The 23827-nt window shown below is 42.7% G+C and overlaps 1 protein-coding gene across 2 annotated transcripts in view; it reads right to left on the reverse strand.

The window, feature by feature from the left end:
- Positions 1-23827, reverse strand: part of BTBD16 (BTB (POZ) domain containing 16) — an 82666-nt gene that overhangs the window by 4323 nt on the left and 54516 nt on the right. For both annotated transcript variants that reach the window (XM_012001061.1, XM_012001060.1), the window contains exons 11-13: positions 4175-4266; positions 2487-2569; positions 1232-1309 (exon numbers count right to left, since the gene is read on the reverse strand). In XM_012001061.1, coding sequence (XP_011856451.1) covers positions 1232-1309; positions 2487-2569; positions 4175-4266 — 253 coding nt within the window. The remainder of the gene's footprint in view (positions 1-1231; positions 1310-2486; positions 2570-4174; positions 4267-23827) is intronic.

Genomic DNA, 23827 nt, shown 5'->3' on the forward strand with positions numbered 1-23827 from the left:
GGAAGAAGATATTTAGGCTGCACACAGCTCCAACTTAAAATTTCTTCTATTTTTATGTTTTTCCCCATATTTTTCCCTATATCTCCCTTCTCAGGTCCCTGGGAACCCATCAAGTTTGCAAAAGTTACAGTGTACCCCCAAAGCCATGCCTCACCCCAACATTCACAGTCCCCTGGCTGCAATCCTGCTTGGCAAAAAAGGTTTGAGATCAGGTAATCAGTGTTTCTGGAGGGTTTAGACCCTCCTCTCCTTGGTCGCACTACAAACAGTTGGTACAGTTAGTAGAAGTTAGTAGTAGCCTTAGTAGTAGCTACTGAACAGTGACAATATAATTTACTCTTCATGTTCCTCAGTGAAGTAAAGAATAGGTTAGGTATGTTCTTAGATGACCTGTGGTCTATAGACCTTTGAAACAAAGCATGTTGTTTCAATTTGATGGACCCAAGAGCCACTCATAGCACTTGCGGGAAGTCCTGGCTCTGTGATCTCCATCTGCCCACTTAGGCACGACATCTCTGCAACCAAAAGGCTGAGCCAGCCTCTCCAGGGATGACTCAGAGGGGGACTCTCTAATGATACATTCAGCACCTTTTAGTTCTTGAAACATGAATTCTTTTGAGATCACTGCGGGGGTGTCTTGAAATAATCAAAGGAGATCAGTGATTTCCTGGAGAATTGTTTCCATCACAGGAAACCCAGCACGGAGCACAGCTACCAACCCCAATGCTCCCCTCGTCACTAAGTGCCAAGATGCCTTGCAATCAAGCTCCTGGACTGCAGTTTTATTCTGAGATCTATCAAAATAGCTGCCTAGACTGAGTTCATCCCTATAAGCTTAAACATGGACTTGGCGTGGAGTCTCTTGTTGAGCCAGTTTGCAACTGTTGGTGTTTGTGGGGAATAGGATGACCAACCTTTCCCAGTTTGCCTTGGCCTTTCCTGGTTTTAGAATTGAAGTCCTACATCCCAGGGCAACTCCTCCATCCCAGTATCACCAGGATCGCTGGGCCCCTTAGTGGGGTAATTATTAAATGGCCTGTCCCAGGCCCCTGCCTTGTGAATTTTATTTCCTGGGAGCTGATGACTATGCAGGAGAGACACCTATGATTCTCTCTTTTGGTCACCTGACCTTCCTACCAGGAGCCAGAAGTGATCGTGGCTGTCCTCCAAAGGTTCTTAACTAAGCACAAGAGGGACAATTCTTCCCCTTGTTTGGGTGAGTTCTCAGTACCTGGTTAAAAAGCAGCCCAAATCTCACAGCCTGGGTGTTAAGATCTTTCAGTTGGTCCATGTCGCCCCCATTCTCCAGCTGAAAGGAAAACGCACACAACTGACCACAGAGGGATCCTCTGGACACAAGTGCCTGTCTTCATCTTCATGCCTCTTTCTTGATGCCTGCACCCCTCACCATGTTTGAAAAAGAATTTTGCCTCTAGACTCACATTCAGCCATTCATTCAGTTCATAGACATTTACTGAACACCTACTGTGTCGGGTGCTGTGCCCAGTGCTTTCAGAGGATGCACGGAGAAGACAGAAAAGTACCTGAGCAGTCTCACTTGGGAAATAAAATGTGTACACGGGGCAGAGATGATCACGGTCACAAAATCAAGAGCAAGCGAGGCCCCTCATGGGAGGCTCCAAGGTGAGGGCTGGGGCGGGGAGGGAGTGGAATTCGAGAGGATGGCATTAGGAGCAGGGGACAAAAGGAAGGAGGTGGGCAGAGTCAGAGGACCGAGAGCGAGGTGGGGACTTCCCAAGATGTCTGCACAGACTGTCCCCTCTCTGTTACTCCTCTGCTGCCTTGTTAGAGCATGGTCCTGAGTTATGTCCCATAAAAGCACCTCCTTCCACGGAGTCAAGATCTATGGTGCAGGGAGCGCTGAGCACTGTGGCTTGCATATTACAATAGGTATTTGTTGAGCAGGATTGAATTTTAACTAGTGACTCATACATCTTCAGAACTCACACACTGCCCCTCTTCATCTCTGAAAACGCGAGATTGAAACACATAAGAACTACAACAGTTTGCATGGACAATTCACAAAGGGGAAATGCCGCATGGAAAAACATTCATAGTCACCAGTAATAAAGGAAATGCATGTTAAAAAATGAGATGCCGTTGTTCCCTTCTCAATTAAGAAAAGTAATTAGAAATGTAAATGCTCTGTGTTGCTGAGGGTGCACAGAGAGAGATATGTTCATTTATTACTGGAGGAAGAGTAATTTGGTCCCAACATTGGTTCATCTGTACCAAGAACAAAAATGCGTATGAGGGGAGCTCGAACTACCCGGATCCCAAATCTGGGTCTCCTTCCTTCTCTCCTTCCCAGGCCTTGCTCTCCCCACTTTCCGTGGAAGACAATCCAGATATGTCCTGACCTCAGAGATCTAGAGGTTTCAAAAGTGAAACCCATCTCCAGAAAAAGCAAAGTCAGAGAGGCAACACATTTCGACAAGTGTGTCCTCACAGAGCAGGCAACTCACTGCGTGGTAGTGGTTGGCTGTAACCCGGTTCAGCCACGACTCTGGGAAGAAGTTAATGTACCGCAGCACCTCCAGATCCTTGCCTGGGAAGAAACACAAAGAGAATGGTTTTTAGTGTTATTCACACCAGAGCCTCAGAAGTCTCATTTACAGAAAGGAAAAGGAAGAAGTCAGGAGCTGAGGGAAGGGAAAGGGGTGGATGGTCTCCTTTAAGGTTTGATTGACAAAGCGGAAATAAAACATCTCAGGGTCACTGTGGTTACGTTCAGAGTCAATTACTTTTATATTTCAAATCAATTCTCTTTTAAAAACTTACAGAAATACTAGCCTGGCCAACATGGCAAAACCCCGTCACTACTAAAAGTGCAAAAATTAGCTGGGTGTGGTGACGCACGTCTTTAATCCCAGTTACTTGGGAGCCTGAGGCAGGAGAATCGCCTGAACCCAGGAGGCAGAGGTTGTAGTGAGCCAAGATTGCACCAGTGTACTCCAGCCTTGGGGGACAGAGTGAGACTCCATCTCAAAAAAAAAAAACAAAAACACGCACCTTATACAAATAATCTTCCAAGGAAAACAATACATTCACTCCAAATTGGATGGCCATTTCAACTTCAGTTTAAAAAAATGTCTATACTACACATTAATGTACAAGTTAAGTGTAACTTATCTTATTTTGAATGAAATATACTCTCAACAATCCTGCACGAAGATATTGCTGCCCAGTGAACCCTGGAAGGTACCTTGAGAACTACTGTTAAAGGAAAAGCCATCAGTGGCCCTCGAAGGTCAGCTTTGACCAGTCCTCCTTATTCTTTAAAGATATTTCAGTTCTCACAATATTATCGAAAAAATTACAAAGCAAAAAGGAAGAAGATATTTAAGTTGCACATAGCTCCAATTTAAAATTTCTATTTTTATTTTTTTCCCCATACTTTTCCCTAGATCTCCCTTCCCAGGTCCCTGGGGAAGAGTCAGTGTTCCCCCACAACCACGCCTCACCCCAACATTCACAGCCCCCTGACTGCAATCCTGCCTGGGAAAGGAGGTTTGAGATCAGGTAATCAGTGTTTCTGGAGTGTTTAGAAGCAACTTGGACAAAACTACCTGGCCCCATCAACCATTCCTGAATTCTAGAGCCACTTATTGTATCTGGATAGCTGGAAATGGCTTTGAAAATGTTCTCAGATGTCCTTTCAGATGCAAAGATCTCACTGGGTGGCCTCCTGGACTGCCAAAAACATACTCCCCCACATTTCTTTCCTCTTTCCGAGTTACAGGTACCATCCCCTGTGCCCAGAGCGTGAGGTTGAGGGAGCACAAATCCAGAGTTTTCTCCCAAACTGCAGAACAAGGGGCCTAGAAGTGAAGCATGTGAAGAGGTTGGACATACAATTAGACGCCAATAAAACAGCCCTTGGCAGCTGTACACAGCTTCACAATATATAAGCCCCTTCTAGCCATCACTGCATTTCATCAGAGCTCCAAGTACCCTCATTTTACAGACAGGGAAAGTGAGACCAAGAGGCTGCATGACTTTCCCGACGTCACATAGCTTGGAAGTGACAATGCCATGTTTCAGGTGATTCCCTCGGAAACATCAGGTGAGTCTCCCCCAGCAGTGGCTATGGGGTGGGCTGCAGGTGCCCAGCAGCTTTCCTGTGGATGCGCTCCCCGGGACTGGGGCTTACCTTTGGTGATGCCGTGCAGACGCAAGCAGAGGAAGAGTGGCCTCAAGCTCTGTCCTATATCCCGGTCCAGAAAGCAACAGTTCTCGGGAAAGCTTAGCAGAGGCATAAAGAAGAATAACAGACCTTCAGCAAACTCCTTTCTGGAATTAGCTCGGGCTAGGGAAAGCCATGTTGTAGAGACTAGTGGCTTCACCAGCCAGGGGGAGATGGAGCCTCAGTCTCTCTGGAGGGGTCAGGTACATGGAAGCAGATGGTGGCTTAGATGACATTTTATAAAGTTCAGCCCCAGAGACAGTAATGGAGACAAATGCTTATATTCTCCTCAGCATCTACCACTGAGTTCTGCACATAGCAGGTGCTCAATAAATGTATATTAAGTGACTGATGGGAACGCATGTTACTTCACAGAGGACCTCAATATGCATTTTCTCACTTGAGTCTCACCAACTTCCTGTGGGGCAGACGGGGCAAGGATCGTGAGCTCCATTTTACGGATGGGAAAAAGAGGCTCAGCCTGGACTGGAATCCGGGACTCCTGACTCCCCCGGTACATATGCTGCCCTTCCAGTAAGTCACCAAATTAGGCGCTTCGTAAGTGCTTTCTGGTAAAATTTAAAAGAAGAGAATGACTGTGTGGGGAACTAGTTTTAGCAGCTGGTTTCAGGATCAGTTCTGCTATACTCAGCGTTAATACCAAGCTCCAATTAACTTCCTCATGGAGCTGAAGGTCAGCGCCAGGTTGAGAAGATCCAGTTCCTTTTGAGAAGACACACACACACAGACACGCATTCCCTGCCCTTGTTTTGAAATAACTTACTTCACAAAAATGGCCACTTTTCATAAATGGGGACAACGGGGAACAATGTGTCCAAGTCCCTTTGGAAATGCAGTCACTCCCTCAAGGCAGAGCCTGCACAGGACCCACCCAGGGTACTTGCAGATTATTTTTCCGTAAATCAAGAGCGATGTCCAAGTCACATCCTGTCTCAGCTGGACAGAAGGCACCACTGACCCTGTGGTCCCCTCTGTCAGAGATGCCCGCCAGCTTTCCCAGAACCGTTTATTTTTATAAGATCTGGGAATTTCTGGGACCGCCCAACCGCTCCACGCCAGAGGTCCCAGAAGATAGGCCTAGGGGTGCAGAAAAGTTGTAGGCACAAAGACAAGTGAGTTCTGATTCGACTCAAGGGTTATTTACCAGCATCTACCCTGTGCCTGTCTCCGGTGGTGGACAGAGCAGCCATAAATAAAGTCAGGCAGAGGCTTTCAGGAGTGCAGAACTATTGGTTCTGGAACCAACCCTCCATTACCCAGGGTAAGTGGAGCCGGGGCTGGTGGGTGCGGTGCCTGTGCCCTGAAAACACTGACATCTTCGTGAGACAAATAACACTGGCTCACTTCCTTTCCTCAGATGATCTGAGCCTCCTCCTTCTTCTGCCTCTTTTTCATCATGTCATGGAGGAACAGCTGAGGTGTCATCATGGCTGGGCAGCAGGTGCCAAGTGGCAAGAAGGGGCCAAGCTGACGCCATCCTCCTTAGCCCTGCCCAGTGCTCTGGGGACAAGCCAGCACCTATGGCCAGGGCTCCACAGCCGGGTGCTGCCCTAAGCAGTGGGCCCCTGCTGGAGCTGCAGCTTAAAAACAGATTCAGCCCCAGAAAGGAAAGGACCCATCTGGAGGAAAGCATTGCCTCCACCAGGAAGCTCCAGATACCGGTTCTGCTGACGTGCTTGGCATGGCAAGGCTGCTGGCAGGGGCGAGAGGAACCAAGACCCCGATCCTTCCTTTCAGAGGCACTCAGACCTGCAGGCCATTCAGCCAGGGCCTCTCTGGACAGCCATCCTGTCCCAGAGGATTTGGAAACAGCTTTGTTGAGACAGCTGGTTGGATGACCCCTTGGGGCCTCTGGGAAATGGCAATGATGCCCACTTTTGTGGCTGACATGGAAAGGCCATGAGTCATCTCATCATCCAACCAAGTTGGAGTCCCTGAGGCAGGCAGACCAGGGTCCAATCCCAACCCAGCCAGTCACAGTCCTGTGACCGGGCCTCTCAGAGCTTCACTATCCTCTATCAAGTGGGAGCAGCAGCCACAGGTGTTGCCTTGGGGAGAAGGGAGGAGTAAAGCTGACAGTGGGAAGGGCTTGGATCGGCTGCTGGCACCCAGTGAGTCCTCAACACCCATAAGCGCCACCATTGTCCTCCTGCCCCAGGGAAAGTGAATGGACTCAAGCAGGGTCAAATGCAGGGAATTGTTCTTGGCGGTGTTCATCATCATTGCCACCCTCCAAATCACCCAAGTTATGGGCCACCTCAAAGAAAGAAAGTGGTGTCCTCAGCTTCTGATTTCCTGAAATCTCAAAGGATCTAAGGGTTGTGGTTCATCCTCAGAACTGATCAATATCACCTGGCTTTGGGAGCCTAGCAAGGTCCATTGTCTTAGAACCAGTGTCCTACACAGGCCACTCAGGGCCAGTCCAGCACATTTTCCATTTTACTTGGCGCCACTTAACTGTCTGGGAGCGGAGGCACCTGCTCCTCTCTGGCCCAGTGGTGAGTGCCTTCACATGGTGTCACGTAAGATGGGAGGGAGCAAGCAGCTGCTAAGTCTGGGGACTACTGTGCTTGGCTACGCTGGTGAACTCAAAGACTGGCATGATTTCCCTGGTACTGTGCTCTGTTTGTGCAAAGACCTCTTTTGGTTTAGTGCTTACTTTTTTGAGACAACTTCAGGCGATGGTCTATGCCTCCCAAAGTTCACTGAGAAACCCTGGGGCGTGACCTCTCTAGGGAAGACAGTTCACAGTTCCTTGCTACTGAAGGATACATCCAGGTTGGCCCTGGGTTCTACTTGCCAGACCTTGGGGACAAATCTCCCATAGACTCGGAAAGACAGTGCCTGGGGACAAGTCTCCCTCTGATGGGTACATATTGTAATTTTAGAGGTGCTCTTAGCCACAACTTTCTCACTTCCTCTACCCTGTCATCTGCTGGAGCCTTCCACCCTTCCTGTGAGTATCAGGCCCACAGCCCTGATAGTCCCAGCACTTCAGATTTTTAGCCTTAACATATATATATGCTACAGCATGATGGACCTGGGAGCAGCAAGCCAGGCGCAAGCGTGAATGCTGGATGATTCTACTTGGTGAGGTACCTAGAGTCATCAAATTCATAGAGACAGAAAGTAGAACGGTAGCTGCCAGGGACTGGGGAAGGGGAATGGGAGTTGTTTCATGGGTGGAGTTTCAGTTTGGGAAGATGGAAACGTTCTGGAGATGGCTGCATAACAATGTGAATAAACTTAATGCCACTGAACTGAACACGTAAGAATGGTTCAAATGGGAAAAATTTATGCTATGCATATTTTGCCCCAGTTTAAAAAAGACATCAGGGTTAAAAATGACTTTGCTTATTTGAGAAACACTTGAACTAACGTATTAAATTTTAAGACAACGTTTGAAAAAAACACACATTTTAGGGCAATAACTCACAATGAGAAGAGAAAATGGCTTTTTTCCCCCCGCCCAAAATACAACTCAGCATAGAAGACTTGGGACACTTCTGAAATCAAAGAACCAGGAAATGGAGGCTGGTAGCGGTGGCTCACGCCTGTAATCCCAGCACTTTGGGATGCCAAGGTGGGCGAGTCACCTGAGGTCAGGAGTTGGAGACCAGCCTAGCCAACATGGTGAAACCCCATCTCTACTAAAAACACAAAAATTAGCCAGGCGTAGTGGCAGACGCCTATAATCCCAGCTACTTGGGAGGCTGAGGCAGGAGAATTGCTTGAACCTGGGAGGCAGAGCTTGCAGTGAGCCGAGATTGTGCCGTTGCACTCCAGCCTGGGCAACACAATGGGACTCCATCTCAAAAAAAAAAAAAATATCTATCTATCTATCTATCTATCTATCTATCTATCTATCTATCTATCTATCAATCACCAGGAAATGGTCCTCTTGGCTCCTGACACTCAAGTGTGGTAAATGAAACAATAATTCCTGCTGCCACCCCCACATCATAACCTACCAAAGGTCACCACATTTTAGGACCCCCGTCACATGCTGTCCTGAGCCTTTTCTTTGAGTCAGGGCTGACCCACCCATCAGTCCTGGTGAGTGCGTGTCGTTACCTCCATGCACAGTGCTTAGGGTGCTTGCCCAAAGTCTACAGGCAGTGAACGGCAGAGGTGGAGCTAAGACTCGGGGCTGACTTCTCCTAACATGCATCTCATTTATTGCTTGTCTCTGCGCCTAGATTGCAAGCTCCGTGATGACAGGGTTTGTGTCTGCATTGTTTATAGTTGTACTCCTGGTGTCTTTTACAGTGCCTGGCACTTAGCTTGCAATATGTTGGGTGAATTAATTGGATGAACGACCTGGTCCCTGCCAACTCTCCAGCCTCATTTCCACCATCCCATCCCTCCATTCACCCACAACTTACCTTCTAGGAATGCCAGTAGGGCCAGCCCTGGCGCACATACTCACACACACTTGCTGCACATACAGGCCAGTCTATGCTGCTATCTCCATGCCCATGTGGTCCTATCTGCTGTCACCATGACCTACCAGCTTTTCACTGAGATTAAGTTCAATGTCCTTCTGTCTGTCAAGATGGTCCTGACCCTAGCAGAAAGGGAAATCCTGTCTACTCACAACCACAGCTGCCCTTTTTAAGAACCTCCTACACTCAGACCCTTATACTTCTTCCATTCCTCCATGCTTATTGTTGAAGGTATGTTTTGGTGCTTCTGCTTCTCAATATGCCTGGAAAGCCACGAAGCAATGTGGCAGAGGTGGAAAATTAGTAAGAACTAAGCATAATATTTAGGGACCCTGAGAACAATAGAGACTCAGGTTCCAGAGATCCAAATTAAAGGGGAATAGAGTCATCACCTCTCAGAGCAAGAAAAGACACAAACAAGGCAAGAAGTACGAACGTCAGATAATGAGAAATCCTCTTGACCCAGAATACATCAACCTCCCTGCACAAGGCTTGGTTGAGCTATTCTAAAAGAGAACAATTTAATGGCCCTAATGTCCGTGACTCATGGGATATTTCAAAATTAATGTGCTGGTAAAGAGATCAGTGTTGACACACCAGGGTTGCCCAGTTTTATGCTAACTCTGGCTACATCTGCAAATGCCATTCATGAATCACAAGAGGCACATGACCTCGCCCTCCCTGGGGACACAGCATCATAGCACATTTCCCTCAAGAAATCAGTGGGCTCAGGGCACCCAGGATACAGGGCATGGCAGGGAAGCTCTCCTTGAAAGTTTCCCCCTGCAGTTCCGTTGGGAATGGTATATGGGGGAATGGGTGGGGGAAGGTGCTGTTGGGTTCGCCAGTGCACACCCATGCAGCCAGCACATGCTCTTGTTCTCTCTGCAAAGAGGACCTAAGAGGAGGAATTCATCCAGTGCACAAGTGAGATCAGAGAAGGCTTTCTGGAACCAGCTTTGTCCCGCTCTGTAAAGGCTGGGTCAGCTTTGGGTAGGGTAAAGGAAAGAAGAGACTCAGCTGAAGAATCAGGGGAATCTAGAAGTTTGAATCATATGGGAATTGGCTTCATTGGCTACGTTCAAATTAATTCCTCCTTCTGGTGAGGTGGAAGCTCATTGCCAGAATCTACCCTGCAGTGTCTGAGAGATACCTATTTAGTGACTAATAAATCAGCTAAGGATTAGAATTACATGTCTGCTGATTTGCCCTTGACCCTAAGAGCTAAGAGTGTCAGAAGACCTTGAAGACCAAGGTCAACCCCAGTACCACTATCCATTTGCAAAAGGAGCCTAAGTAAGCTCCTCATTATCCCTGGGCCTTAGCTTATTCAACTGCAAAATGAAAGGGTGAGACCAGGTGATTTCTAAGGGACCTTCCAGCATCAACCTTCTTTGAATTAATAAAGTGAGTAATTTACAAACTGACATGAACTGAATGCATTTTGTTGTCCTGTAGCTCCCAAACTGCCACTCATTTCAATTAGTACAATCATAAGAAGAGTTCTACACTATTCTCCTGAAGAAAGCTTTTTGGAGGTGGGAAGACATTTTCTGCTTCTAATTATAGTGACCAATTTCACCTGATTGAGGACTGAATTCTCCACCCTTCTAGCAGTCATGCAGATCCAGCCCTGCCCCACATACCATAAAAGGACATATAAGAAGCAACAAGAAGCTACTTGTCAATCTCCTGCTGAACCTGAGCATACACAAAGCAACTGGAGAGTCATCTCTAGGCCCTGAGAAGACAGTTCCACTTGAAATGTAGCATACACACTGTAATGCCTAAGGCTGGAGGGAGAAAGTTGCAAATCAAGGTCAAATCCATACCCAGCAGAACTGAAACCATCCCATGCTTTGTGCACTTCAAGCTGTCACTCTGCAAACAGGACACTGTTTCAATTTAACACTGAAAAGCTGGCCAGAAAGTCACTACATTCCTTCTTACGGTGTGTACCTGACACGCAATGCAGAGTAGTTTTCAGAGTTAAAGTGAAATATTTCAGAGGTGAAAACCACCATCAAAGAACATTCAAAGCACCATTCATTCAGTACTTAGTCAACAGCTACTAGTTACTAAAGATTGAGGACTGGGAGGGTAAAGTGAGTGAGACACCGTCCTTGCTGCAAATGGCCAGTGTGGGAGCCATGCCTAGGAATAGATAATCCCAATAATTATTTTATTTACAAGTGAGAAAACTTACAGAGATGGGCAAGCAATACTATGGAGCCCAGAGACTGAACATCTGAATCAGACTGTGGGGAGAGAGGGTGCTCCTGGAGGGTTTCCTTGGGGATAACTGAGCCAAGTGTGGAGGCACAGCAGATCACTCTAGCAAGATGGCTTTTGAAATACACCATACCCCTGAGCTCCTGATAAAGAGCTGATCTCTTTAAATTCACCATAATTAATCCAAAATAAGATCATCTTCCGCAGATACCATATTTTTGTATAAATCACCATGGATTCCAAACTGCAACGGGCTGCTTCTCCCATCGTCTTTCATCTCCTTTTCTAGCCAGGTGAACCAGATGAATGAATTAATTCTCTTGCTACCATATTTGTTCTTACAGACACTCTTTCCACTCCATCTTCTTGATATCACCAGAGCTCAGACCCTTTGCCCCTCATGGAGAGAGTGGCAACTGTTCCCAAGTCCTCCTCACTTTCTCCACCCACCTGTCCCCTACTAGAATGTCTGATAAAGCCGCCCCCACTCCTGACCCAATACACTATACACATGCAGATTATATCAAAACTCCTGGAATGCAGTTAAAGGAAATGTATAGCTCTAAATCAGAAAAGAAGAGAGCCTGGAAATCAGATATCTAAACACCTATCTCAAGAGGTTAGAAAAAGAATATCAAATAATTCTTGAAGAAAGTAGAAGGAAAGAATGAAGAGAAAAATTAATGAAATAGAAAATATACAATTGAAAAATATCAACAGGTATGTCAAGTCAAAAGGTGTTTTTTAAAAAAATGAATAAAATAAACCTCTATCAATGCTGATCAAGGAAAGAAGGAAGAGAAATATATAAATTATCAATATCTGATATGAAAAGAGGGCTATCACAACAAATTCTACAGATACTAAAAACATAATAAACATTTACCAAGTGGATTAAAGACTTAAATGTAAGGCCTAAAACTATAAAAATCCTGGAAGAAACCTAGGAAATATCTTTCTGGATATCAGTCTTTTCAGAGAATTTGTGATTGTCCTCAAAAGCAATTGCAATAAAAACAAAAATTGACAAGTGGGACCTAAATAAACCTAAGAGCTTCTGCCCAGCAAAAGAAATCATCAACAGAGTAAACATAAAAACTATGCATCCAACAAAGGTGCAATACCCCAAATCTATAAGGAACTTAAATCAACAAGCAAAAAACAACCCCATTAAAAAGTAGAAAAAGGACACGAGCAAATACTTTTCAAAAGAAGACATACAAGTGGCCAAGAAACATATGCTAAAATGTTTAACATCTCTGATCATCAGAAAAAGGCAAATCACAACCACAATGAGATACCATCTTATATTAGCTAGAATGGCTGCTATTAAAAAGTCAAAAAATAACAAATGTTCCCAAGGCTGTGGAGAAAAGGGAACACTTATATACTTTTGGTGGGAATGTAAATTAGTTCAGCCACTGTGGAAAGCAGTTTGGAGATTTCTCAAAGAACTGAAAATTGCACTATACCATTTGACCCAACAAGCCCATCACTGGGTATATACCCAAAGGAAAATAAATCATTCTACCAAGAAGACACATGCACGAGTATGTTCATCACAGCACTATTCACAATAGCAAAGACATGGAATCAACCTAGGTGTCCATCAATGGTGGATTGGACAAAGAAAATGTAGTGCATATACACCATGGAATCCCACACAGCCATTAAAAATATATATATTATGTTATTCGCAGCAACATGAATGCAGATGGAGACCATTATCCTAAGTGAATTAATGCAGAAACAGAAAACCAAATACCATATGTTCTCACTTATAAGTGGAAGCTAAACATTGGGTACACATGAACATAAATACGGGAATAATAGAAACTAGGGACTACTAGAGTGGGGAGCGAAGGAGACAAGGGCTGGAAAACTACCTATTGAGTACTATGCTCAGTACTTGGGTGACAGGGTTAATTGTACCACACCTGAGCATCATGTAATATATCCATATAACAGACTTGTACATGTACCCCCTAAATCTGAAATAAAAGTTGAAAATTTTAAAAATATACATAAAATACAATCATAAAGAATTTTTAAATTTTTTTACCAAGAGAGATCATATTGTGAGCCATAAAACAGGTCTCAATAATTTAAAAGAACTAAAATCATACGAAGTATTTTCTCTGATAATAATGGAATTAAGTTAGAAATTAGTAACAGGAAGATATCTTTAAAAATCCTCAAATATTTGCAAAACAAAGAACACAGTTATAAATAATCCATAGATCAAAGAAGAACTCAAAGGGGAAATTAGAAAGTATTTTGAACTGAACTTTAAACACAACATATCAAAATTTCTGAGATGCAGCTAAAACAATAATTAGAGGGAAATTTACAGCACTAAACACTTGGGAAAAAAGGTCTTAAACCAATGACTTCAGTTGTCACCTAGGAAACTAGGAAAAGAAGGGCAAACTAAACATTTGACAAAATAAAACATCTATTTCTGATAAAACTAATCATCAAACTAGAAATAAAAGGAACCTCCTCAACATGATAAAGGGTAATTATAAAAAACCTATAGTTAAAATTGTATTTAATAATGAAAGATTAAATTCTTTCCTCCTGTAATCTAGAACAAGGCAAGAAGGTCCACTCTCACCACTTCTGTTCAACAATGTACTGAATATTCTATTCAGTGTAATAAGGCAAGAACAAAAACAGGCATACAGATAAAAAGGAAGAAATAAAATTATCTTTGTTTACAGGTGATATGATTGCCTATGTAGATTCCTAAGGAATCTATTAAAAAAGTTTCTAGAACTACAGTTGAGTTCTACTAAGGTTGCATAATACAAAGTCAATGTAAAAAAATTAATTTTATATTTCTGCATATTAGCAAAGAACAATCAGAAATCAAAGTTAAAATAATACCTTTTACAATAGTGTTAATATGAAAGCCTTAGAGATAAATTTTCTAAACAATGTGCAAAACTACATGAAACATTTATGAAAGAAATTTAAAAGGACCTAAATGAACGGAAAGATATGCCACATTCACGGATCAGAAGACTCAATCTTATTAAGATGTAAATTCTTCCCAAATTGGCCTGTACATTGAAGACAATCCTTATCAAAATTCCATGAGATTTTTCTACAAAAACTGTCAAGCTGATTTTAAAATTAATATGAAAGTTCAAAGAAGCTAGAGTAGTCAAAATAACTTTGAAAAAAATGAACAAAGCTAGAGAACTTACATTACCTTATGTCAAGACTTAGTAAAAATGAATTATCTAATCAAGATAATATATTAGTATAAAATAGGAATATGGTTTAAAGGAACAGAATATTGAGTCCCAAAATAAACACACACATATGGTTGATGTTTGACAAAGGTGCCAAAAGCAATTCAAGGGAAATAGAATAATTTTTCAACACATCATTCTGAATAATTGGATATCTATATGCAAAACATGAACATTAACCCTTACCTCACATATATATATATATAACTTAACTCAAAATTAATCATAAATATAAATGTGAGAGCTAAAACAATAAATCTCCCAGAAGAAAACATAGAGGAAAAATCATAGTCATCTTGCTTTGGCAAGATTATTAAGTAGGACACAAAAGGAATGAACTGAAAAGAAAAAAAAGATTCAACACATTAAACATCAAAATAAAAAACTTCTGATATTCAAACTACACTATTTTGAAAGTGAAAATATAAGTAATAGATTTGGAGAAAATATCTATGAAATATATATCTGACAAAGGACTTGTATCCAGAATATATAAAGAATATATTCAATAACATTCACAATTCAATAATAAACAACCCAGTTTTAAAAATATGGGCCAAAGGTTTGAACAGATTTTTCATTAAGAAGATAAATGAAGGACAAATAATCATATGAAACGATGCTCACCATCATTAGTCATTGGGGAAATGTAAATTAAAATCACAATGAGATACCATTACAAATGCATTAAATTGGCAATAATTAAAAAGGCTGACCAAATGTTAGCAAGGATGTGGAGCAAATGAAACGCCCCTCTTTGGGAGGCCAAGGCAGGTAGATTGCCTGAGACCAGCCTAGCCAACATGGCAAAACCCCGTCTCTACTAAATATACAAAAATTAGCCGGGCGTGTTGGCATGTGCCTGTAATCCCAGCTACTCGGAAGCCTGAGGCAGGAGAATCACTTGAATCTGGGAGGCAGAGGTTGCAGTGAGCCAAGATCATGCCACTGCACTCCAGCCTGGGCAACAGAGTGAGACTCTGGCTCAAAAACAAAAAACAAAAACAAAAACAAAAAATAGTCCAACCACATTGGAAAACAGTTTGGCAGATTCTTAAAAAGTTAAACATACACCTACCATTTTACCTAGCCATTCTATTCGTAGGTATTTATTTACTTAAAAGAAAAGGAAGCATATTCTCCCATACGGACTTGTACAGGAATATTTATAGTAACTTTATTTATGAAGTTACTGAAAACAACCCAAATGTCTATGAAAAGATGAACAGAAAAACAAATATTGGTAATCCATGAATGGAATATCGCTCAGCAATAAACAAAAAGACCTACTGATACATGCAACAGCATGGATGAATCGCTGAATAATTATGATGAGTAAAAGAATCCAGAAAAAAAGGAGTACAGACTCCATGATTTATTTACATAACATTCTAGATATACAGTCAGACACCACTTAACAACGTTTCAGTCAACAACAGACCACATATAAGATGGTGGTCCCAAAGGATTATAATGGAGCTGAAAGACAGGACTGAAAAAGTTCTATTGTCTAGTGATTCCATAGCACAACACATGTGTTTGTGGTAAGGCTGGTGTAAAAAACACCCTATTGTGCTGCCTGTTGGATAAAAGTATAGTACATGCAATTACATTCAGTACATAATACTTAATAATGAATAATAAATGATTGTTATTGGCTTATGTACTTACTATTAGATACTTTTAATCTTTATTGTATAGTGTTTTCCTTCTACTTATTTAAAAAAAAAAAAAAGTTCACAGCCTCAAGCAGGACCTTCAGGAGGTATTCCAGAAGAAGCCGTAGTTATCATAGGCGATGACGGCTTCATGGGTGTCATTGTCCCTGAAGGCCTTCCAGTGGGACAAGATATGGAGGTGGAAGACAGTGACATTGATGGTCCTGACCCCGTGTGGGCCTAGACTAATGCGTGTGTTTGTGGCTTAGTTTTTAACAAAAAGTTTTAAAAAGTAAAAAATAAACATAAAATTTTAAAAAACAGGATAAGAGTTTATAGAACAGGTTATAAAGAAAATATTTTTGTACAATTGTATAACGTGTTTGTGTTTTAAGCTAAGTGTTATTATGAAAGAGTCAAGTTTTAAAAATTAAAAAATTTATAAACACTTGTAGTAAGCTAAAGTTTATTCGTTATTGAAGAAATAACATTTCAGTGTAGCCTAAGTGCACAGCGTTTATAAAGCCTACAGTAGTCCAGGCGCAGTGGCTCACGCCTTCAGTCCCAGCACGCTGGGAGGCCAAGGCGGGTGGATCACCTGAGGTTGGGAGTTCGAGACCAGCCTGACCAACATGGAGAAACCCTGTCTCTACTGAAAATACAAAAAATTAGCCGGGCATGCTAGCGCATGCCTGTAATCCCAGCAACTCGGGAGGCTGAGGCAGGAGAATCACTTGAACCCGGGAGGCGGAGGTTGCGGTGAGCCGAGATTGTGCCGTTGCACTCCAATCTGGGCAACAAGAGTGAAACTCCATTTCCAAAAAAAAAAAAGTCTACAGTACTGCCCAGTCATGTCCTAGGCCTTCACATTCATGCACCACTCACTCACTGACTCACCAGAGCAACTTCCAGTCCTGCAAGTTCCATGCATGGTAAGTGCCCTGTACAGGTGTACCTTTTTAAAATCTTTTACATCATATTTTTACTGTATCTTTTCTATGTTTAGATACACGAATACTTACCATTGTATTACAACTGCCTATGATATTCAGTACAGGAACATGCTGTACAGGTTTGTAGTCCAGGAGTGATACGCTATACCATATAGCCCAGGTGTGTAGTAGGCTATGCCATCTAGGTTTGTGTCAGCACACCCTATGATGTTTGCACAAGGATGAAATAGCCTAACAATGCATGTCTCAGAACACATCCTAGTTGTTCAGTGACACATGACTGTATAACATTCTAGAAAATGCAAACAAATCAAGAGTGATAGAAGCAGATCTGTGTTTGCCCACCAAGGGTGGTGGTGGGGCTGGAGCAAAGAGGACTAGTGGATTGTTTTGTTTTGTTTTGTTTTTGTATTGGAGTCTCACTCAGTCACCCAGGCTAGAGTGCAATGCTGTGATCTCGGCTCATTGCAACCTCCGCCTCCCAGGTTCAAAGTGATTCTCATGCCTCAGCCTCCCAAGTAGCTGGGATGACAGATGTGCGCCACCACGCCTGGCTAATTTTTGTATTTTTAGCAGAGACAGGGTTTCACCATGTTGGGCAGGCTGGTCTGGAACTCCCAACCTCAGGGGATCCACCTACCTCAGCCTCTCAAAGTGCTGGGATTACAGGGGTGAGCCACTGCGCCCGGCCTACGAGTGGATCATTAAGTGTCATAAGGAAACCTTTATGTGAGATGGATATTTTCATTATTTTTATGGTAATGATCATTTTGGGGGTACTTATGTACATCAGAACTCATCAAATTGAAGCCTTAGCTATGTGTAGTTTATTGAATTCCAATTATTCCTCAAAAAAGCTCTAAAAAGATAAAGTTTGTTAATTACTGGTGTCAATAAATTTAAAACTGTTTAGATGAAAAGTACACATTCCTTGAAAAACAGACCATAACTAAAATTGACACAAAAATTCCCATAAAATCTCAATAATACTATATATATAAAGAAAATTCTGTCTGTAACTAAAAGTCTTCCAAAATCTCAAACCCAAACGGCTTCAGTGATAAATTCTTCCAAATATTTAGGGAGACAAAGCGGCGGTCTCTCCCAGACTCCTCCAGAAACCAGAAGAAGGGGGACTGCTTTGAAACTTATTTGATGAAACTAGCATGACCTCAATATTAATTAAAAGCTGGCAAGGATAAACCAAGAAAGGAAAATTTCAAGCTAATGTCTCTCATGCATATATAGGCAAAAATTCTAAACAGTCAGCAAATAGAATTCAGTGACACAAAAGAGGATACCATTGCTTGACCTAGTTGGTTTCATTCCAGGAATACACAGTCGGTTCACCATTAAAAAATAAATGAACAGTTCTCTATCTTGATTGCAGTGCTGGTTATACAGGCATATCTATGTATCAAAGTCATCAAACTGTACGTTTAAAATGTACTCATTTTGCTGTAATTAAATCACACCTCGAAGTTTATTGCTTTGAAAAATCAATGTATTTTACCACATTCACAGCAAAAAGGAGAAAACTATATATGATTTTGAGGGAATCTGAAAACCATTTAGTAAAGTTGGTAAGATTCACTCATGATTTAAAAACGCTAGAAATAGAAGGGGATTTTCAAAATCTGATAAAGAGTACTACACCAAACCCACAGCAAACAGCATGCATAGATTGGGAATTACTGAAAGCTTTTTCCTTGAGACTGGGGAGAAAAAAAAGATATTATCACCACGTCTACTCAACATGATACTGGAGATTCTACCTAGTGCAATAAGGGAAGAAAAATAACTGAAAGACACAGATTTGGAAAGAAAGAGATAAATCTAGTATTATTCTTTAAAAATCACATAATTATATGTAGAAAACATATAAGAAAATGTACAGGCTATTATTAAAATTAACAAGAAAATCTATCAATAGATGAACACAAAGTCAATATACAAAACTATTGTACGTCTATATATCAGCACCAAACAATTAGAATATAAAAATGTTTAAATTATACCATTTACAATAGAGTCAGCAAACATTATACACTTAGGAATAAATACAGCAGAAAATGAGCAAGACCTCTATACAATAAACTACTAAATTTCACTGAGAGAAATTTTATTTTTATTTTTAATTTTTTTTGTGACAGTGTCTCACTTTGCCATCTAGGCTGGAGTGCATTGGCACAATCACAGCTCACTGCAGGCTCAACCTCCCAGGCTCAAGTGATCCTCCTGCCTCAGCCTCTCAAGTATTTGGGACTACAGGAGTGTGCCACCATGCCCCACTAATTTTTAAATTTTGTTTTGTAAAGAGGTCCCACTGCGTTGCCCAGGCTGGTCTCTAACTCCCGGCCTCAGGCCTCCCCAAAATGCTGGAATTACTGGTGTGAGCCACTGAGCCTGGTCAAGAAATTTTAAATGACAAACAAATGGAGATTTATACCATTGTCATGGATTACAAATCCCAGTCTTCTAAAGAGGTCAATTTTCCCCAAATTGATCTACATATTCAACATCTTCCCAGTCAAAATCTCAGCATTTTTTTCTCTTGTCTCTTTTGGTGGAATTTGACAATCTGATTCTAATGTAAATATGTGAAAATCTGAAGGACCAAGAATGACCAAGGTAATCTTGGAGAAGAACAAAATTGGTGGATATCTTATTCCATCTCAAGATTTATAATGAAACAGTAATTAAGAAAGTGTAGTATTGGTTCAAGGATAGACAGGACTAATGGCACAGAATAGAGATACTAAAAATGATGTATATGTCATACATATAGTTGTATGACACGAACACTTATAGCATGTAGAATATGTTGTGACAAAGGTGACACTGCAGAGCAGTGAGCAAAGCATGGCCTTTCCAGTAAACGGTGCTGGATCAATTGTGCATCCTTATAAAAAGAAGGACCATGACCATGGCCCGTCCCTCCCACTATACTTAAAAAAATACTTCCGGATGGACTCTAGATCTAACTGCAAGGTAAAACAATGGAGCTTCTAGAAGAAAAAAGGAGAATATCCACATGGCACTGGAATAGGCAAAGATTCTTAAATAGCACTAACTATAGGCCAGGCATGATGGCTCCAGCCTGTAATCCCAGTACTTTGGGAGGCTGAGGTGGGCGGATCACAAGGTCAGGAGTTCGAGACCAGCCTGACCAACATGGTGAAACCCCATCTCTACTAAAAATACAAAAACTAGCCAGGTGTGGTGGCATGTGCCTGTAATCCCAGCTACTCAGGAGGCTGAGGGAGCAGAATCATTTGAACCCGGGAGGCAGAGGTGGCAGTCAACTGAGATCGCACCATTACACTCCAGCTTGGGTGACAGAGTGAGACTCCATCTCAAAAAAAAAAACAAAACAAAAAACAAACAGAAATAGCACCAACTATAAAAGAAAGGCTTGATAGATTGGACTGCCTTAAAATGTAAAATTTTGTTCATCAAAAGAGCATTATGAGGCCAGGCACAGTGCCTCACGCCTGTAATCCCAGCACTTTGGGAGGCCAAGTCAGGCAGATCACCTGAGATCAGGAGTTTGAGACTAGCCTGGCCAACATGGTGAAATCCCATCTCTACTAAAAATATAAAAGATTAGCCAGGTGTGGTACCACATGCCTGTAATCCCAGTTACTCAGGAGGCTGAGGCAGGAGAATCATTTGAAACCGAGGGGCAGAGTTTACAGTGAGCCAAGATCACATCACTGCACTCCAGCCTGGGCAACAGAGTGAGACTCTGTCTCAACAACAACAAAAGGCCACTATGAAAGTGAGAAAGCCAGCCACAGAAAGAAGGAATTTGGAATTCATATATCCAACAAGGACATGGACCACAATGTAGCAGAACATAGAAAAGAACATGACCACCTAATAGAAAAGATGGAGTAAGGACTTGGACAGGCACCTCACTAAAGAAGATACCCAATGGCTAACAAATATATAAAGAAATGCTCAGCCTCATTAGCAGGGGAACGTAAATTAAAAGGGAATAGGCCAATTAGTTCCACTATCCATCCATTAGAAAAGTGAAAGACCAGCCGGAAGCGGTGGCTCACGCCTGTAATCCCAGCACTTTGGGAGGCTGAGGCGGGTGGATCACCTAAGGTTGGGAGTTCGAGACCAGCCTGGCCAACATAGTGAAACCCCATCTCTACTAAAAATACAAAAATTAGCTGGGTGTGGTGGCGCATGCCTATAGTCCCAGCTACTCGGGAGGCTGAGGCAGGAGAATTGCTTGAACCTGGGAGGTGGAGGTTGCAGATGAGCTGAGACTATGCCACTGTACTCCAGCCTGGGAGACAGAGCGAGACTGTCTCAAAAAAAAAAAAAGAAAGAAAGAAAGAAAGAAAAAAAGAAAAGAAAAGAAAAAGAAAAGTGAAAGACCGAAGATACCTAGTGTTGGCAAGGATATGGAAAAACCAGAATTCTCATGCGCTGCTGATTAGGGAATAAATTAGCACAGCCACTTTGCAAACTGTTTGGCAGCATTTCCTAAAGTTGAATCTATTCATACCCTATGACATAGTAATTCTATTCCTAGGTTTTTACCCAATAGAAGCACATAATTATGTGTACCACAAGACATGTACGTGGTTGTATATAGCAATACTATTCCTAGTGGCTGAACATGTCCACGAACATCTGAATAAATCGTGGTATAATCATATAATGAAATTTCCTATGAGGATAAACAAGTTATTGTGACATGCAGCCACGTGGATGAATTTTACAGATACGCTATTGCGTGAAAGAAGACCGACATTTAAAAGTGTATGCTGCAGAATTCTATTTATACAAAGTTCAAGAAAAGGGAAAATGTATCGGCAGTAAAAGAGGTCAGGATACTGTTTACTTTTGGCGGAAGAGGTAGGGACTGAGATAAGGGCTTTAGAGACTGGCCATGTCCCCCGTTCTGGTCTGGGTGCTGGTTACCCAGGTGTGTTCATTTTGTGGAAATTCACTGAGCTCTTCATTTAAGGTTCACGCACTTTTCTGCATTTTATGCCTTGATTTTAAAATGTTCCTTTAAAAAGTTCAAAATGTGCCTGCTTCTGCCCTTTCTCCGATTACAAGTTTTTACAGCTTTCCTGAACTTCTCAGACTACCAAGTGGAATGAAATGATGACTTTTCCTTCATGGATGAAGGCAACAGTTTTGCTTATATTTTTTATTTTTCCTACAAGGAGATGTTAAATTTAATTTTGGACAGCCTATTTGTTTTTCTAAACTAGCTATTGCCAGGAAAACAGGCTGCAGAATGTAGAGAGATGTGTGTGTGTGTGTGTGTGTGTGTCTGTGTATGCTTCAGGTGTGTGTAATTGTGATGCGTTTATGTGCATATAGGTGTGCATTTCCATGTGTTTGCAAGACACACACATGACCGTGCGTGTGTGTTTATATTTCCTTCTTACATTGATATTCTTGGATAGCAACACAAATAAATGAAGTCATTTCTAAACATCTGGCTAGGCAAAGAAACGGCCCCTTCAATATTATGTCAATGTCTGAGGCACATAGCACATGTTCAAAAAATATTTGTTGAATGAATGAAAGAATGAAAGAAAATTAATGAACAAAAGAAAATGGGAGAGTAGAAATGGCTTGGACGTATGTCTTTAATTTTGGGTATAGTTGTTGCTGGAGAAGTCAATTATTCAACTACGTTCCCTCCTAGCCTGTCTTCCGGACACTGCTGAGACAGACGAGGAAAGGGCGTCTGACTCATTTTACTCAGTTAATGGCTCTCGACCCTCCTTTCCGGATTCTGGGCCAGCCAAGGCCATGCCCGCAGTTGCCGCTCAGCTTCTTTCCTGGTAGGGTCAAGGGCCGGGTGAGCTAATATTTGTTCAGCTTGTCCCACTACTGACACGTTAGGGAAGTGCAGATCCATGTTGTGAGTTACCATAATGTCACGGCCTCCACATGTCCTCCTCCCCAGGAAGTAGACTGCTCTGTCATTTAAATGATTTTATCAATATTTGCAATTTTTAAAATTGGGCCAAATAGCTCCCTCTCTTCTCATTTCCGAGTCTGTTTACTGTCTTCCCCAGGGTCTGCTCCTCTGCCTGTTTACTGTCTCCCCTGGGGTCTGCTCCTCTGTCTCACTTTGAAATGCTCCTGGCACATCCCTCTCAGCAACCACTGGAGCTTCCTTGATTAGCTGCTCCCTTTGCCCCTTCAAAGTTTGTAGCTCAACTCCCCTGGTGACGCAATGCTGGCCCAGGCTATCCGTGACTCCCTGCCGTCTCCCTCCACCTCCGCAGGGAGCAGAGGTGCCTCAGGGCAGCCCGAGCCCTCCAGTCACCAGCCCTGCTAGGCCAGCAGCTACAAGGCCCCCCGCACTGTCGCTGGTCAGCCCTGGGGATCGTCGGCAGGGGATGGCAAACATGGATCCAGGGCGCCACCAAGCCTGGCTCCTGCAACCAGGATAGACACCGCTAATCTACTGCGATATTCTTCTTCTCAGAGCCTAGAGAAAAGCTGAGAATCCTTCTTGGGCTAGTGCAGTCAATGGGCACCACCCATCAATAGAAACGGAAATGTGTCTCCTCTCTCTATGGTATCAAGTTGCCACACACGTGGCGTTCTCTGAATTTTCCATCAGCATTTAAGACCCACTTCTCTGAGAAGAACGGAGCTACAAAAAAATGGACCCAGCACGGTGGCTCACGCCTGCAGTCCCAATGCTTTGGGAGGCTGAGGTGGGAGGATCACTTGAGGCCAGGAGTTCAAGACCAGCCTGGCCAACACGGTGAAACTCCGCCCCTACTAAAAATACAAAAATTAGCTGGGTGCGGTGGCACACGCCTGTAGTCCCAGCTACTTGGGAGGCTGAGGCACTAGACTTGCTTGAACCCGGGAGGCAGAGGTTGCAGCGAGCTGAGATTATGCCATTGCACTCCAGCCTGGGTGACAGGGTAAGACCTTGCCGCCAAAAAGAAAAAAAAAAAACAAATGTACCCAGCACAGTGGCTCATGCCTGTAATCCCAGTGCTTTGGGAGGCCAAGGTGGGAGGACCACTTGAGACCAGGACTTTGA

This window comes from Mandrillus leucophaeus, unplaced genomic scaffold, assembly GCF_000951045.1.
Source record: "Mandrillus leucophaeus isolate KB7577 unplaced genomic scaffold, Mleu.le_1.0 Scaffold65, whole genome shotgun sequence".
Taxonomy (NCBI): domain Eukaryota; kingdom Metazoa; phylum Chordata; class Mammalia; order Primates; family Cercopithecidae; genus Mandrillus; species Mandrillus leucophaeus.